This window comes from Calliopsis andreniformis, chromosome 9, assembly GCF_051401765.1.
Source record: "Calliopsis andreniformis isolate RMS-2024a chromosome 9, iyCalAndr_principal, whole genome shotgun sequence".
In the NCBI taxonomy this organism is placed as follows: Eukaryota; Metazoa; Arthropoda; class Insecta; order Hymenoptera; family Andrenidae; genus Calliopsis; species Calliopsis andreniformis.
In genome coordinates, this window is record NC_135070.1 from 8,689,200 (window position 1) to 8,702,412 (window position 13,213).

At 35.0% G+C, this 13,213-nt stretch overlaps 1 protein-coding gene and 1 long non-coding RNA gene across 5 annotated transcripts; one reads left to right on the top strand and one right to left on the bottom strand.

Moving 5' to 3' along the window:
- Positions 1-31: 31 nt before the first annotated feature.
- LOC143183073 (phospholipid scramblase 1) lies at positions 32-13,184 on the top strand. Of its 3 annotated transcripts, none has more exons than XM_076384472.1 (7): positions 32-128; positions 2,749-2,927; positions 7,871-7,969; positions 8,371-8,588; positions 11,042-11,197; positions 11,276-11,437; positions 11,720-13,184. In XM_076384472.1, exons 2-7 carry the CDS (start codon positions 2,759-2,761, stop codon positions 11,807-11,809), a joined length of 894 nt encoding a protein of 297 aa, XP_076240587.1. In that variant the 5' UTR covers positions 32-128; positions 2,749-2,758; the 3' UTR covers positions 11,810-13,184. The 3 variants fall into 3 exon arrangements, with proteins under 3 accessions (XP_076240587.1, XP_076240585.1, XP_076240588.1); XM_076384470.1 differs by lacking the exon at positions 32-128 and adding an exon at positions 550-702; XM_076384473.1 differs by lacking the exon at positions 32-128 and adding an exon at positions 770-1,904.
- Positions 398-4,048, bottom strand: LOC143183075 (uncharacterized). Of its 2 annotated transcripts, none has more exons than XR_013002555.1 (3): positions 3,781-4,048; positions 2,730-2,938; positions 398-536 (listed from the first exon to the last, which is right to left on the bottom strand). It is a non-coding gene; the product is annotated as an uncharacterized LOC143183075 (long non-coding RNA). The 2 variants fall into 2 exon arrangements; XR_013002554.1 differs by lacking the exon at positions 398-536 and adding an exon at positions 1,911-2,315.
- Positions 13,185-13,213: the final 29 nt, after the last annotated feature.

Below are 13,213 nucleotides of genomic sequence, written 5' to 3' on the forward strand. Positions count from 1 at the left end.
TTGATATAACGTGTGCTCGGGAAAAATAGTAAGAGAGGAATCACGGAAACTCCCTTTACCGGATGCAAGTGTCATTCTCTTATCTTCCAGACAGCACTATCCACGACCTCGACGCTTCGAAGCGTTCAGTGAGTGTTATTCATATTACCGAACATTCCTTAAAATTATGATCGATTGTTGTTCGAACGATCGAACATTTTCTTTCCTTCTGTCGATTGTAAATACTTCGGCGAATCTTCCTGGCAATTATACTGCGATGATTTCGAATGAAGAAAACGAGCTCTTGAATTATATGTTACTACTATTAAGAATTTATTTTGCGAATTATTTTTTTGGAGATTCGAGTTTCAAATCTTATGCTTAAATTATAGAAAAAAACGTATGTCATAAAAGGCTCGTAAAATAGCAATTAAGTTTTATCAGCGACTCTCTTCGTCCCAGTAATCGTAAACGATGCTGTTGAATCATCGAATCCCCGAAATCTGCGCTCGCAGAAAATTGCTCGTCACATGGAAACACCGCATAAAGCGCGATTCCTGAAAATCGATCGCGAAGGAAAAAATCAGGACTTTGTGCGTGGCGAGATATTAGTGTTTCGCGTGTTTGGATAGGGTGTTTTCTCGGTGCATTCTTTTTCTAATTTGCATCGGGAGGGAGGAAGGAGAAGAGGGACGAAGGAGCGGCAGCGATAAGTGTGCATACGTGAGTTCGATGCGTTCGTTTTTCATCCACGAAGGGCGTAACCGTGCTTTTCTGAAAAACCGGAAGCACACGGTTGCTACTGTACTTGCGGTTTACACACAGAGTCCTCACATTTCTTTCTGTAAGCTGTGTACGTGTGTCAGTGTGATCGTATAGATACGTCATTCCAGCAGTCACGACAGTGACGACCTTGTGGTATGCGAACGCAGACACATGTGAGACACGATGACATCATCGGATGAAAGTGTACATAACTGAACAATGCATCACTTTACGTAGTATTTGGTGACAGACGGTGGCAATCGGCCCAGATACTCATCGATATTTTAGAAAATCACTAGCCTTTTCGTTTTGACGGTGTTGCATCATCGCATTCCATTAACCGAATCGAAAATGCATAACAATGGTTCTGAAACAAGTGCTAATGAAGTATTGTTTGGGATGAGAACGCGCCTTATTAGAAATGCTAATTATTTTCAGTTGTTATTATTGTCTTTTGCGAGTTTTATTTATTTAAAGATACGGGTATATCTTCTTCAAATTGCAGTAAAAAAGATAGAATGCATTGGTAATGTAAAATCAACCAGAAATAATTGAAAGTGGGAACAAAAGAGAAATAAGAAATACAGCAATACAAAGCAAAGAATACAGAGAAACTAACAACATAATAAAAATGAAGATAAAAGAATTGTAACCAGAGTACTTCATTCGAATGAATCATTCGTTACTCGAAATATCTTAGCGAAATTCTTATTAGATTATGAAGAATAGAAATTGTTCGTTATCCAAATAAAGTAATGTTCATCAACCGATTTACACATTGCGACAATATCAAATCAGCTGTTCTTCGATATGTATAAAACAATAGATCTCGTTCTTGAGATGCACGTGCGCTGTTATCTGTCGTTGCCGATCAATTTCGGCGTTGCTAATTGGGGTAGCACTGAAACTTGATTCTCTGATCTGTAATACCACAAACGAGGTTTTAGTCAGTGGTAGTACGTGTATGTACATACCTTAGAAACTCTTTGTCATTCATTTGTCAACCATGAAAAGCGTAATGATGTGTGTTGCGGCACGGTATCGAAAAAAGTTACACGAAGGAAAGGTTATGGAGGTTATTCGCAACAAACGAGGATATTGTCGATTACACCTTCATGGGACCTAATTTATGGCTATTAAAAACCAGCACGTCTGACAAGGTGGAAACTAGTTTAAGGTCTAATTTCTTTTTATTTCTCATCCAGTCTCCGATAGAATTTTTTTTATTTATAAACGCGGTGACGTAATTCTTTCCACTCACTGTGTTAATAAACAGAGAATAATGTTAGGCGCGAATTATCGATTACAGACATATATATCAAGGGGCGAAGGATTGTTATCAATAAAAAGAACCGCTGAGTTATTGACCCTATACTCCATATCCTCACGTAAAGTTACAATGACCTTTAGGAGCGGACAATGACCTAACAATTTCAACAATAAACAGTGTTGCGATTAGATTTCATCACTATACGATCACTTTCGTAACTAATTCTCGGAGTTGCTACTCTGTCGATAAAGCGGAAATCTTTATAGATGGATACCGATCGAGATAGGGTACATAACCTGAGCTGGAAGAAATATACATAAAATTGATAAAATGAATAAAGCTGAAAAACGCTTAAATTAAGCTTAAGCTTTTGTATTTGCAGACCTAATAAGAATAATAATATACTAGAATATTTTAATTTAAAATACTTTTTAGTTTTATATTATAAGATATTACAGTAAGATTCTTTAATTTCAATTTTTATAGCAAAGTATGTAGTTAGGAATTACTTTCAACTTTTTTCATTGATTTTTATTTTATAGACTTGATCAACTTGGTATCTGAATGGCTTATATAAAAATGCATAAGAGCACTTCATAACTTGCAATTTAATTATAATCAATCGCTATCTCAGACTATACTTAAATTGTTAAAAACTTATAAGTTACTTAAATATGCTACTTTTCTATTATTAAAATTGTCTAATTTTACATACGAATTTATTTTCACTCCAGGTGATACAGTATGGCTTCTTTTCAAAACATCGGACTTCAGCCGCCACCATATTCGCCTGCGCAGCCCATTGTGACTGCACCTGCACCAAATGCCTTCCCGATGCCGACGCTTAATATGCCAAAGCCCGAAATGCCAATGTCTATGTCGATGCCGATGCCGATGCCAATGCCACCAGCAGGTAAGGTATCACTACGTAATTTATTGTCTTCATTAATTCGTAATTTGTAAATGTCTGTCGCGTTCATTAACCCACATTAAATATTCATCGAACAGAATTGTAGTATTTTTAATGTATACATATGTATGTGGAATACAGATAGTATACATATGTATCTGTAATACATGCTTTCACAGTATCGCGTTGAGAACCGCGAATCATTTAACACTTATCTAACTCGACCAAATATATTTTATTTAATAAGTGATCAAACAATTCTCGTGGGATACACGTGAATAATAAAAATTATGTTTGCGCATTACGCTTATCACCTGTCGTTTTAGAAATTTATATCACGTATCAGATTCCGTCAAGGCCACTTTTTAAATACAGTACCCTTGATAAGCGATGTCTTCTTTGTCGCAATAAATGGAGTCGAATCTTAATTATGAGATAAATCAAGTGAATTGAGGACCTCATATAAAAAATGACCTTCGTCGATTTTTTTTAGGAGAATAAAATAATATGCTAGTACCTTGAATTACAAATTTTTTTGATATTTTTCTTAGAGAACTTTCAAGAATTTTCAATTTTACGAGTATGAGAATAAGATAATATTAAATTCTATAATTGATGTCTACAAAATGTTCAGATCTAACGAAAATAGTCTGTCTATTCCTCCATCAGTAATTCCATATACAAGGTGATCAGTTTAACTGGGAATCCTCCGAGCGTTAATAGTATTTCAATAAATACTGTTTACAATTAAACGCCGTTAACATTATAAGTGTTGCCAACGCTCATCAAAGGGTTTCCAGGTAAACTGATCACCCTGTAGAGCTTTATACTTCTCACAATTTTAACTGAATCTTACATGAATTATAATTCTGTAACAAAAGTTACTCTTTTGTCATACATTTAATGTAGTAGAGTAGTAGAGAAGTATTCCATACTTCTCCCAATAGGGTCCCAGATAACGAGGCAAGTTGTTTCTTCAGAAATCAAAAGAACCAACATGGCGTCGACCCCCTCCGCCAGATTAAGATCTATATCCACACATGAACGACCCTCGAAACGTGCACTCCGTTTCCGTTCAAATCGTCAAATGTTTTCAAAATGCCCCTAATACTTAGCTATCACGAAGCTTGAATCTGTCCTATCAGCCGTCAGACGTTATCTGGGCCCACAGCACGGGAAGAGTGGCTCGTTTGCGAGCCACGATACAGTCGCTGTTTGTCAAGTGACGATCAGTAAGTAGATAATAGTCGTCTTCGTTGATGGGAGCGTCACGTATGCAGCAGGGATAAGTGTCATCCAGTTTCGTGTACCCGTAGTTCGTCTTGCCCTCTTTATCGGCAGTAAATACGTTCGCTCGTTCGAAACGAGATGATCGAGATTCGAATCTGGAAGATTTCTTTCAAGGACTGTGCCGTGTAATTAAGTTAATTGTTCGAAACTTACGTGCAATTGTTCCTCCATATCTTTGAGGTGGTTTGTGACCTGTGTACACATCAATCAACTACAACCTGTTGCGCGGTTTGCCACGATGGAGTTATTGCATACTAAGTGCAGTTTTTAAACACGTTCGCGACCATCGTTAGATAGCATTTGCTGCGACAGTGGTCGAATCGGTGAGTTGAAGAACAGTGGAAGTCCAAAAACCAGATTTTGAGATATTTGTGCATTTGTTGAAATTATCTGTGCATTTTGCATATCAGGACATATCAGAGTCAGGTGTACTGATATGTTGACTGTTATGGCAGTCATATATGCCAATATATGATAATTTTTACAACGTTGTGAGTAACATTAATGTACTCATTTATAAGTGGTATTATAAATGATAATAGTATATATATCATTAGTATCAAAAAGTATAGTTTTGAGATTATTTGAAAATGGTTCATTTTGGACTTGTACTATTCTTCAACTCACTTATTTGATTATAAGATTATTACTCTACAGAATGGGATAAAAGTTGTAGTACAATAAAGCAAGGGATAATTCTATGTCAGAAGGTCAAACAAAATTGATGTAATATTTTTTCGCTCGAAGCTTTGTCTTCGAGAACATTGATTTTGAAGTTTGAAAAAGAAAGAATAGTTTCGACTCTAAATAATGATGTTATTTCGTTTCTCCGGAAATTGTAATTTTTGAGTTGCGTGATTTACAAATCATACATGTGACAATGTTTAATAATTTATTGTCCTATAAGAGGGGGTCTCAGTTTCCTTGTACAGAGTCATAAAATAAAAATATGTAGTATGTTGTGGACTTTTTCTCTCATCTAATATTGTAGCAAACGTGTTAAATTAAATTTACTCGTTGCATGAAGTATTCAATTCGCAGAAAAATAATTGATTCGAGGTATAAGTTGCCGTTTGGTTGGAACTGTTTAATAAATTATGAAATTTATTTTTCGGGACAGTGAACTGAATACAGGTCCAACTGAGTTCGACTCTGAAAGCGTGTTTTACAAGAGTTGCTTCTTTTTTATCTGCATATCGTCTCTACACACGTTCTGCTCTCTTGCATAGATAATTTGGAAATTATCTGATGACATTTGACAACGCTCCATCGATGGTACAAAAATGATGCTCAAGATAGTGATATCTTCTTTGATGTCTGATTATGGAGAGATGTTAAGATTCGTCATGAGCCAACGCTGCATTCGCAGGAAGCTAATTATTGTACTGCGATAAATTACTCTTTCGATTTGAAACTATTTTCGACCTGACTTATTATAGACCTCGATGATAACAGACTCTTAGCAAAAGTATTTCAAGACCTACATCAAAAGAAATATTTTAGATACTAAAAAAGGAATATTTTTCAAAAGAAACAAAAAAGCTATTCATTAGCTTAGAAAAGAATTACTTGCTAAACTGATAACAACATTATAAGATTATTTAACGAAAGTGATCTTATTTGAATAATCCGTTTGAAGAACCGATATATATAATAAAAATCGTTTTCCTTTTTTGAGTTCTTGCACTTTTGAAGAAAAACATACGCGACTTTTGAACTGTCCAGTGAAGGAACTGAATAAGAGATGCTGTTAAGACAATAATAAAGGGAGCGAAGAGACAGCTGGTTCGAGAGAACAGTTGCATATAAGGTGATTCATAGTCAATTAACGGTGTGCGGGGATTAAACAATATTCGGAGCAATTTGCGAAACGGAGCGTCTAGCCGGAAGTGCGTTGGCGGCTCAGCAAATTGCAACTGACGAAGGGTTGCAATCAGGTTACGTAAAACGTCGTTTTGCTTTATGATTTGGACCTCCTAATGCACCATTTACAAATAGCTAGTAAAGTAACTATGTATCGCAACTTTCACGCTATATTCATATTATTCATTCTTGCTCCGCTGGACTGGCGAAAGAAATTAGTGTGATTTTCCTCTTGAACGCGACATTCCATGGTCTATATTTACACCTAAAGATAGTGCGCTTATATCAGTAATTTACAATCAATAGAAAGAATAATGACCCAAAGATAGGAAACCAGAAAATAAGAAGGTTTTTGTTAATTAGTTACTGTCTTACTCAACGCATCACAATTTATCTTTGTGCTTTTAATATTGGCACGCAGCTGTAGGGCGAAACAATTTATGTAAATCGTGCTTCCAAACGTTTTGAGTTTGTACCTTAATTAAAACTCCGAATTTTTAGAGAATCAGAATTTATATGCTTGACAGAAATAAGTTTATCTCTTTCAAAATAAGATTCATATAAATCAGAAGTCCAAAGTGTAGAGTTAATGTTCAAAACTTTGAACACTCATCACTTCGATTACTTTGCTTCAAAATTACAGATAAATCAATCTGAATTTTTTTAGAATTATGAAGGCTAAAATAGACTCTTGCTAAAAAATAATTTACAGTCATAGGATGCTAAAATTTGTAGAAAATGAATGTTGTAGAGTTTTAGGTTATTGAAACTTGATTGGAAAATTTTCATGTGGGGGAGAGTCAAGTTTTATCATTTTGCCGAGTAGGAGAAACATGAGAAAACAAGCGATCGTTAGTGCATCAAGTGCTATCAATGGTTGATGCAGGTTTCAGTGACACAAACGCGCTGAAAAAGTCATAAAACATGTATAAAAAACGCTGAAGCAATCGCGAATAAAATTTGGAACTGTCAGTCTCTGTTCCACATAAATGGTAGTTAAATTAGTAGATACCTAAACTTTCAGCACGAGTTATAAATGACTGTCGTTTCCGATTTAAAAACCTATGCACTTCAATTTCTGCTCCATTACCTTCTTCCGTGAAAAGAGAACCATTGAAGTTATAATTTAAGAGTGAAGAAGACCGTGAAATGATACGATTAAAAAAATACGTTTGTGTTCGCGTCGACAGATATGAAGGTTTAAAAGTGAATCTATTCTGCGTGAAACGCGCGGCAAAGTGAACGATGGAGTCTGAATATTTTGAGACTTCCTGGAAACTAAAGGTACAACAAATTCGAAGGCGGCTTCGCGTTTTCTTTAGAAGCACGCTGAAGATATACCGATCAAAGAGGAAGGGCTATACTAGATTCCTCACGGAGGAAGAGGAAAGGTGATTGTTGCGCTTGGAACTTGAAAGTTAAACTTGTCAAGCTTTCTGCAATTCTTGTCACGTGTACAACTTTTGGTACACGTACACCAAATCATGTTTTAGAGATTGCATGTATTTAGCAAATTCTTTGAGCTGTGAAGTGAAGCTTTCGGGGCAACAAGGACATTAGCATTTTATTAAGTGATTTATGATCGTCTTGGGACATGTTTTTATATACGTACATAGATATCTCATTCTTTGTTAAAATGTGACTTATGTCCTTATTGTCCCGATCATTTCAACGATGATACCATTGTTACCAAATTAGTTGAATTAGTAAATCATTCTCATGTAGACACACTGTGTGTTCATCACGACCTGAATAGAAAATGATATTTAATATTTCTACTTTCCTTGTTTCAGGTGGCTGGTCTCAGCAGAATACGATATATCCTCCCGGCTTAGAATACCTTATGGCCCTTGATCACCTATTCGTAGTACAGAAAGTGGAACTGTTGGAAGGTAAGTGTTACCTGTTGACATAAATCAATAGTTCACTGATCTTTTTACGGAACACTTTCTCGTTTATCCTCTACAGATAACTTGTATAATTTCTTGATGTTATTTCGAGTAGATGCAAATAAACTTTAAATATCCGGTGAAAGTGGAATAAGCTATAAACTGAACTAAAAACTAAATTAAATAATTTAGACTGTGTAAATAAAATTCTGCCGCTGACTGAAATAACTTCATAAATTATTTCTTTTTCTAATCAGATTATTAAGCGTTAAAACAAGAGTTTAATTCTGAGACTTTTAGAAAGTCATAGCTTTCATAGACAATTCTTGAAGTCTCGGAATCTTTTGTTCTTCAAAAATCCTGATTACCTAGTAATTGAAAAATCTGTATTAAATAATCGATAGCTTTCACGGGATTCGAAACAAGGAACAAGTACAGCGTCGTGAACATCAGAGGAGAGCCAGTGTTTTACGTCGTCGAAAAATCAAGTTGCTGTGCACGTTGTTGCTTAGGCTCGTATCGGAACTGCGAATTCGAAGTATTCGACAGCAGTAGAAGAACAATTTTACGTATGGTTCGTCCATGTAGATGCGACAGCTGCTGTTGTCCTTGCTGTTTGCAGGTATGTAACCACTTTCATATTAAAGAAATTTAATTATTAATCGCTTTGGTTACGGTGATTATCAAGGAATTTTATATATAGTAGAATGTAATAAAACGTCTGTGGTTATAAGGCAAAATTATGTAAATCACATTTTCAGAAAATTTAAACTTTACGACTGATATGATTTACTTAAATGAAGTCTATAAGATGAAATATAAGTTTTTGGTAAAAACATAATCTGGATGGCATTGACAACCTAGTTAATAAAGAAAGAGAAATAAATTGGTCACAAAAGGGTTAAAGAAAATTTGTGTTTATGAAGTTCTTATAATGAGGCTACAGTAATGCAGAATTAAAATACGGAACTGAATTTCAGCGTCTCAAAAATTAAATTATGTGACTTATGTCGCTTGTCATACAACCATAGATGTTATCTCCTGCTTGTGATCCACGTTTTCTCGTATCGACTACGTCAGCGCGTGCTCCTGTTTTGATATTCGAATACATACTTAAGAGATAAGAGGATCAGAAGGGAGAGTGACACAAGACACAAGTGGGCCCACGCGAAGTCAGCGAAATATCCTTTTTGCTCTCCCACGATACATCTTCTCATCTTTGAATAAGTAGGCTGGGTTGGAACCTAATTTATAAATTCTCGAAACTCACAACATTTAAATCTTGAAGAACTGTTTTTATTCTTTCAGAGGAATATTTTAAGAGCTGAAGTGTCAGTAAAATTCTTGCATAAATCTTTATCGTTAAATAAAACGTAAACAAAAATATAACAATATACAAAAATATCTAATCCAGACTTTTGTTATAGAACACTAACACTCGAAATCTTTCTAGATTTAATTTTCTTCTTTTTTTATCGACTATCTACTGAAAAGTCTTTCAAATAGTACCCATCATTGACGATGGCCTGACGCAATATTTGTTTGATAATTAAATTTGTACATTCTTTTCTTATCCAGGTTTCAAGAATTTCGAATCACGAAAGAAGCGCCAAGTTTCAATTTCTCGAAACTCGAAAGTTTCTTAGGTTTCGAAGGGTTTCCAAGTTTCAACGTTTCGAGGAAAATCCATATAACAGAAACTCTAATTTGCAACTGAGTTTTGTAATAAAATTTTAGAGACAAGATTTCCTGTATACGAATTTTAACTTCATCATACTGCTCTAACTTTAAACGGTTTTAGAAGGGATAGAATGCTGTTCCCTTCGTACCGTTTCGCATGACCTTGTGTTTTATTCCCTTCGAAACTGTACGTCAACGCTGCACAATCATATTTCACTTGGACAATAGTATCACGTAGGTACTCAATCGGTTCATGAAGGACACGTCCGCTCTGAACGTAACCGTAATTGCCTCTTTATTTATGGCGGCCAATAGGTACGGCTCGCAAAACGCTTGGCGTCGGTTTCTCCAACATGCGGTGCACACGCAACGAGCAAACTTTCTTCACACGTGCGCACCATCTGCGACGGTTACCTTTGACGAAAACCTACTTGGCCCATCAGAAAGCCCGGTCACGATCGATAGTCTTTGAAAGGCACCGCCTTCGCCATTGATGCCTTCCCAATGGAATCGCGTTCAAATACTCTGAGAAGCTTTTAAGAATTGGACTGTGGTCTAAACATAATTGCAAATAATATTTATCGCTTGTAGAACTCTCTTTCATGAGGTTCTTTCATTAAACTACGATTTTATAAAGTTAATTTTTTTTATTTGCAAAAGTAGATTAGGTTCTATGCTGTTTTGTACTTTTTTCATTATACACATGATATATTTAGGAATATAATTACTGATATTAATTTGGCGATGGCAATAAGCGAGAAATGCATAAATTGTAATGATCGATTGAATGTATGTATATAGTATACAAAGAGATACAAGTAGTGTCGATTTGCCGATGCAGTACGAAAAGTGTTGACTGAAATATGATGAGCAAATTGCATTGAATTCGATCCATGCATTGAACTTGATCCATGCATCAGACTTAATCTATTGTCAGCAGCGTTTATGTCTAACTCCTAAATGTTTCCTGAGTATAACTTGCCAGTTTGCTAGTTTCAATTTTAATTTAAGTTTTAAGATCATTATAAAGGAAATTCAATGGAATTTTGATTTCATCTATTTCTTTATGGATTTCTACTTGATCAGATCTAGGTAGTTGGTAATATCCAAGTTAATTAGTTGCAAAGTAAGGTGAGTCTATAGTTCATAAAATAAGTTTAAAATAAAATAAGTTAACTTCAAACATTTTTTGAACTTTTCTTCGCCTATTCCAACACTTTACTGAAGCATTTCAGGTTCCAATATTTTATTCTCTTGTGTTTCGAGTCAAATCCACTGGATGATGTGTCTATTTGTCTACTCTAATACTTACTTACAATCTGTCAGTGATTTTACTAAATTGCATCTTGTTGTCTACATAATTTACCTTAATTACCACAATCATTAAATTTACAGGAACTACAAGTGTATTCTGGAGACACGCTATTAGGCTCAGTGACACAAGATTGGACCTGTTGGCAACCTTCCTTCTCTGTTCGCGACGCGACTGGCCAAACTGTTTTAACTATAAAGGGGCCATGGTTTAAATGCTGCGTGAACGTGACATTCAAGGTACAATTTTATCAGATCATACTCTTTTATCACCTTTTATGGGATTATCAATTATATTCGTGCTTTTTAACTTTTTAGGTGAGATCTGCGGATGGTGAACACAGAGTCGGAGTAATTAAGAAAGAGTGGAGCGGTATTGGCAGAGAAATGTTCACAGACTCCGATAATTTTGGTATAAGTTTCCCTCTGGATCTAGATGTTAAGATTAAGGCTGTTTTACTTGGAGCGTGTCTTCTGATCGTAAGTCATTTGTTAACCTACAATGTCTACACTGAGGCAAACAACGAGGAACATTTTGTCGCCTCTTGTATAAAAAATAAAAATAACGGAGGACACTTTTGGAGGATAGATTTTAGACAGAAAGATAGTGGAAAGCTTAAATGCACATATGCTGAAAACCTAATAGTTTTTTAGTTAGGAGCTATAAGTAATAAAAAGCGACAAAATGTTCCTCATTGTTGAGGAATATTAATCTGTCGTTAATATATTTCGTTATTAATGTTTGAATACTTAATGTTTCAGGATTTTATGTACTTTGAAGGGGAATCGAGTAACACGTTAGGGTCCTACATGTCGGCTACTACATTGTGTTGTTTATTTAATGATTCGTAACTTGCAAGAATGATATGACGTACAAAAATAACAAAAGAGAAGTGTTCTTTGCTACTGATACTATTTTCTCTGCTTCCAAACAAATGGATTATTTTTATAATTCTGCAATTTAATATGTGACATTTGCAAATGTAAAGCGACTGAAATACCTTTTCTGCGTGCCTTTAACTCTTCGACTTATCAAGATTGTGTACTGAACTTACCGTAACAGAATCTGCGAACGCGATTATGCTCTATGATAAGAACAATTTACAGTGAATTTGATAACAATTACTAATTATAATCTGTTGTTTTACTCGTTATATAAAGTACTTTTATACTACTTGTATATTTTGTATCGTGCTTTAAATTGATATTACGGGTCTGTCCACGATTGGGCACAAGTATTTAAGCATATTCATTTACTGTAAACATGGACAGAGAAGAAACTTCAACTCTACTGATAAATGCTGAAAGATTGTACAATCTCAAAAACTCCGACATTGGATAGAACTATAAATTTTGATAAAATTCTTACGCCATAATATGCACTTCCTATTGTCTGTTACAAGACTGATATGCCTCAGGTATCATCAAGAAAATCAAATGTAATATTTATATCCAAGAATTCCTCTGCCACGGATAATTGTATCTTTCAAAATCACGTCGTTGATATTACTGTATTCTTTACAGTTATGATTATTTTACTTCTATGAAATTGTAAATATGCTAATATTTTTTCTGACTTTTATAAACAGTGCAAAAAAATTACTGTTTCTTTTTAATGGAATACTCCTTTTACAGCGACATAATTTTAGTTATACTTCGCGAAAACTTGAAATATACTATTATATGAAAACCTATATCTGCTTTAAAGGCTACCAAACCTTTATAAGGCTTTATGTTAACGAGTTATCTTTGGGGATTAAATGGAATGAAACATGAAAGGATGAAAGGGGTATTCAGAACATAATGTGTATGTTCTTTTATTCGTGTTTTAAAACGTGTCTTCGTACATGTTTGATAGCGAAGCCGTTGCTGCTTCAGTTGCAGCGCTCATCAGTGTGCTGCACCCGTTGCAGATGTTGTTAGTTTCGGTAAAAAACGAGAATGGAAAGACAACAGCCTTTCATCATGCACACGTTAAAAAACGACCGTTCGATGATGAAGACATTGAGCCTCTCACGTTCTTTTCAACGTACTGAAGATCAGAATCATGCACCGTAGTTGAACCTCAAAAAACATTTTAAAATTTCGTACCATTTCACACTGTAAACTTAATTCTTTGTTCTATCAATTAGATCAGCAACGCATAATTTCATCAAATTATTTCTGCGACGGTGAAAATTCAGCTGCTGAATGGCACAATTGAAGTCAATAGAACTTTCAATATGTTCCTTTTACTTTTTCGTTGATACAAATTCT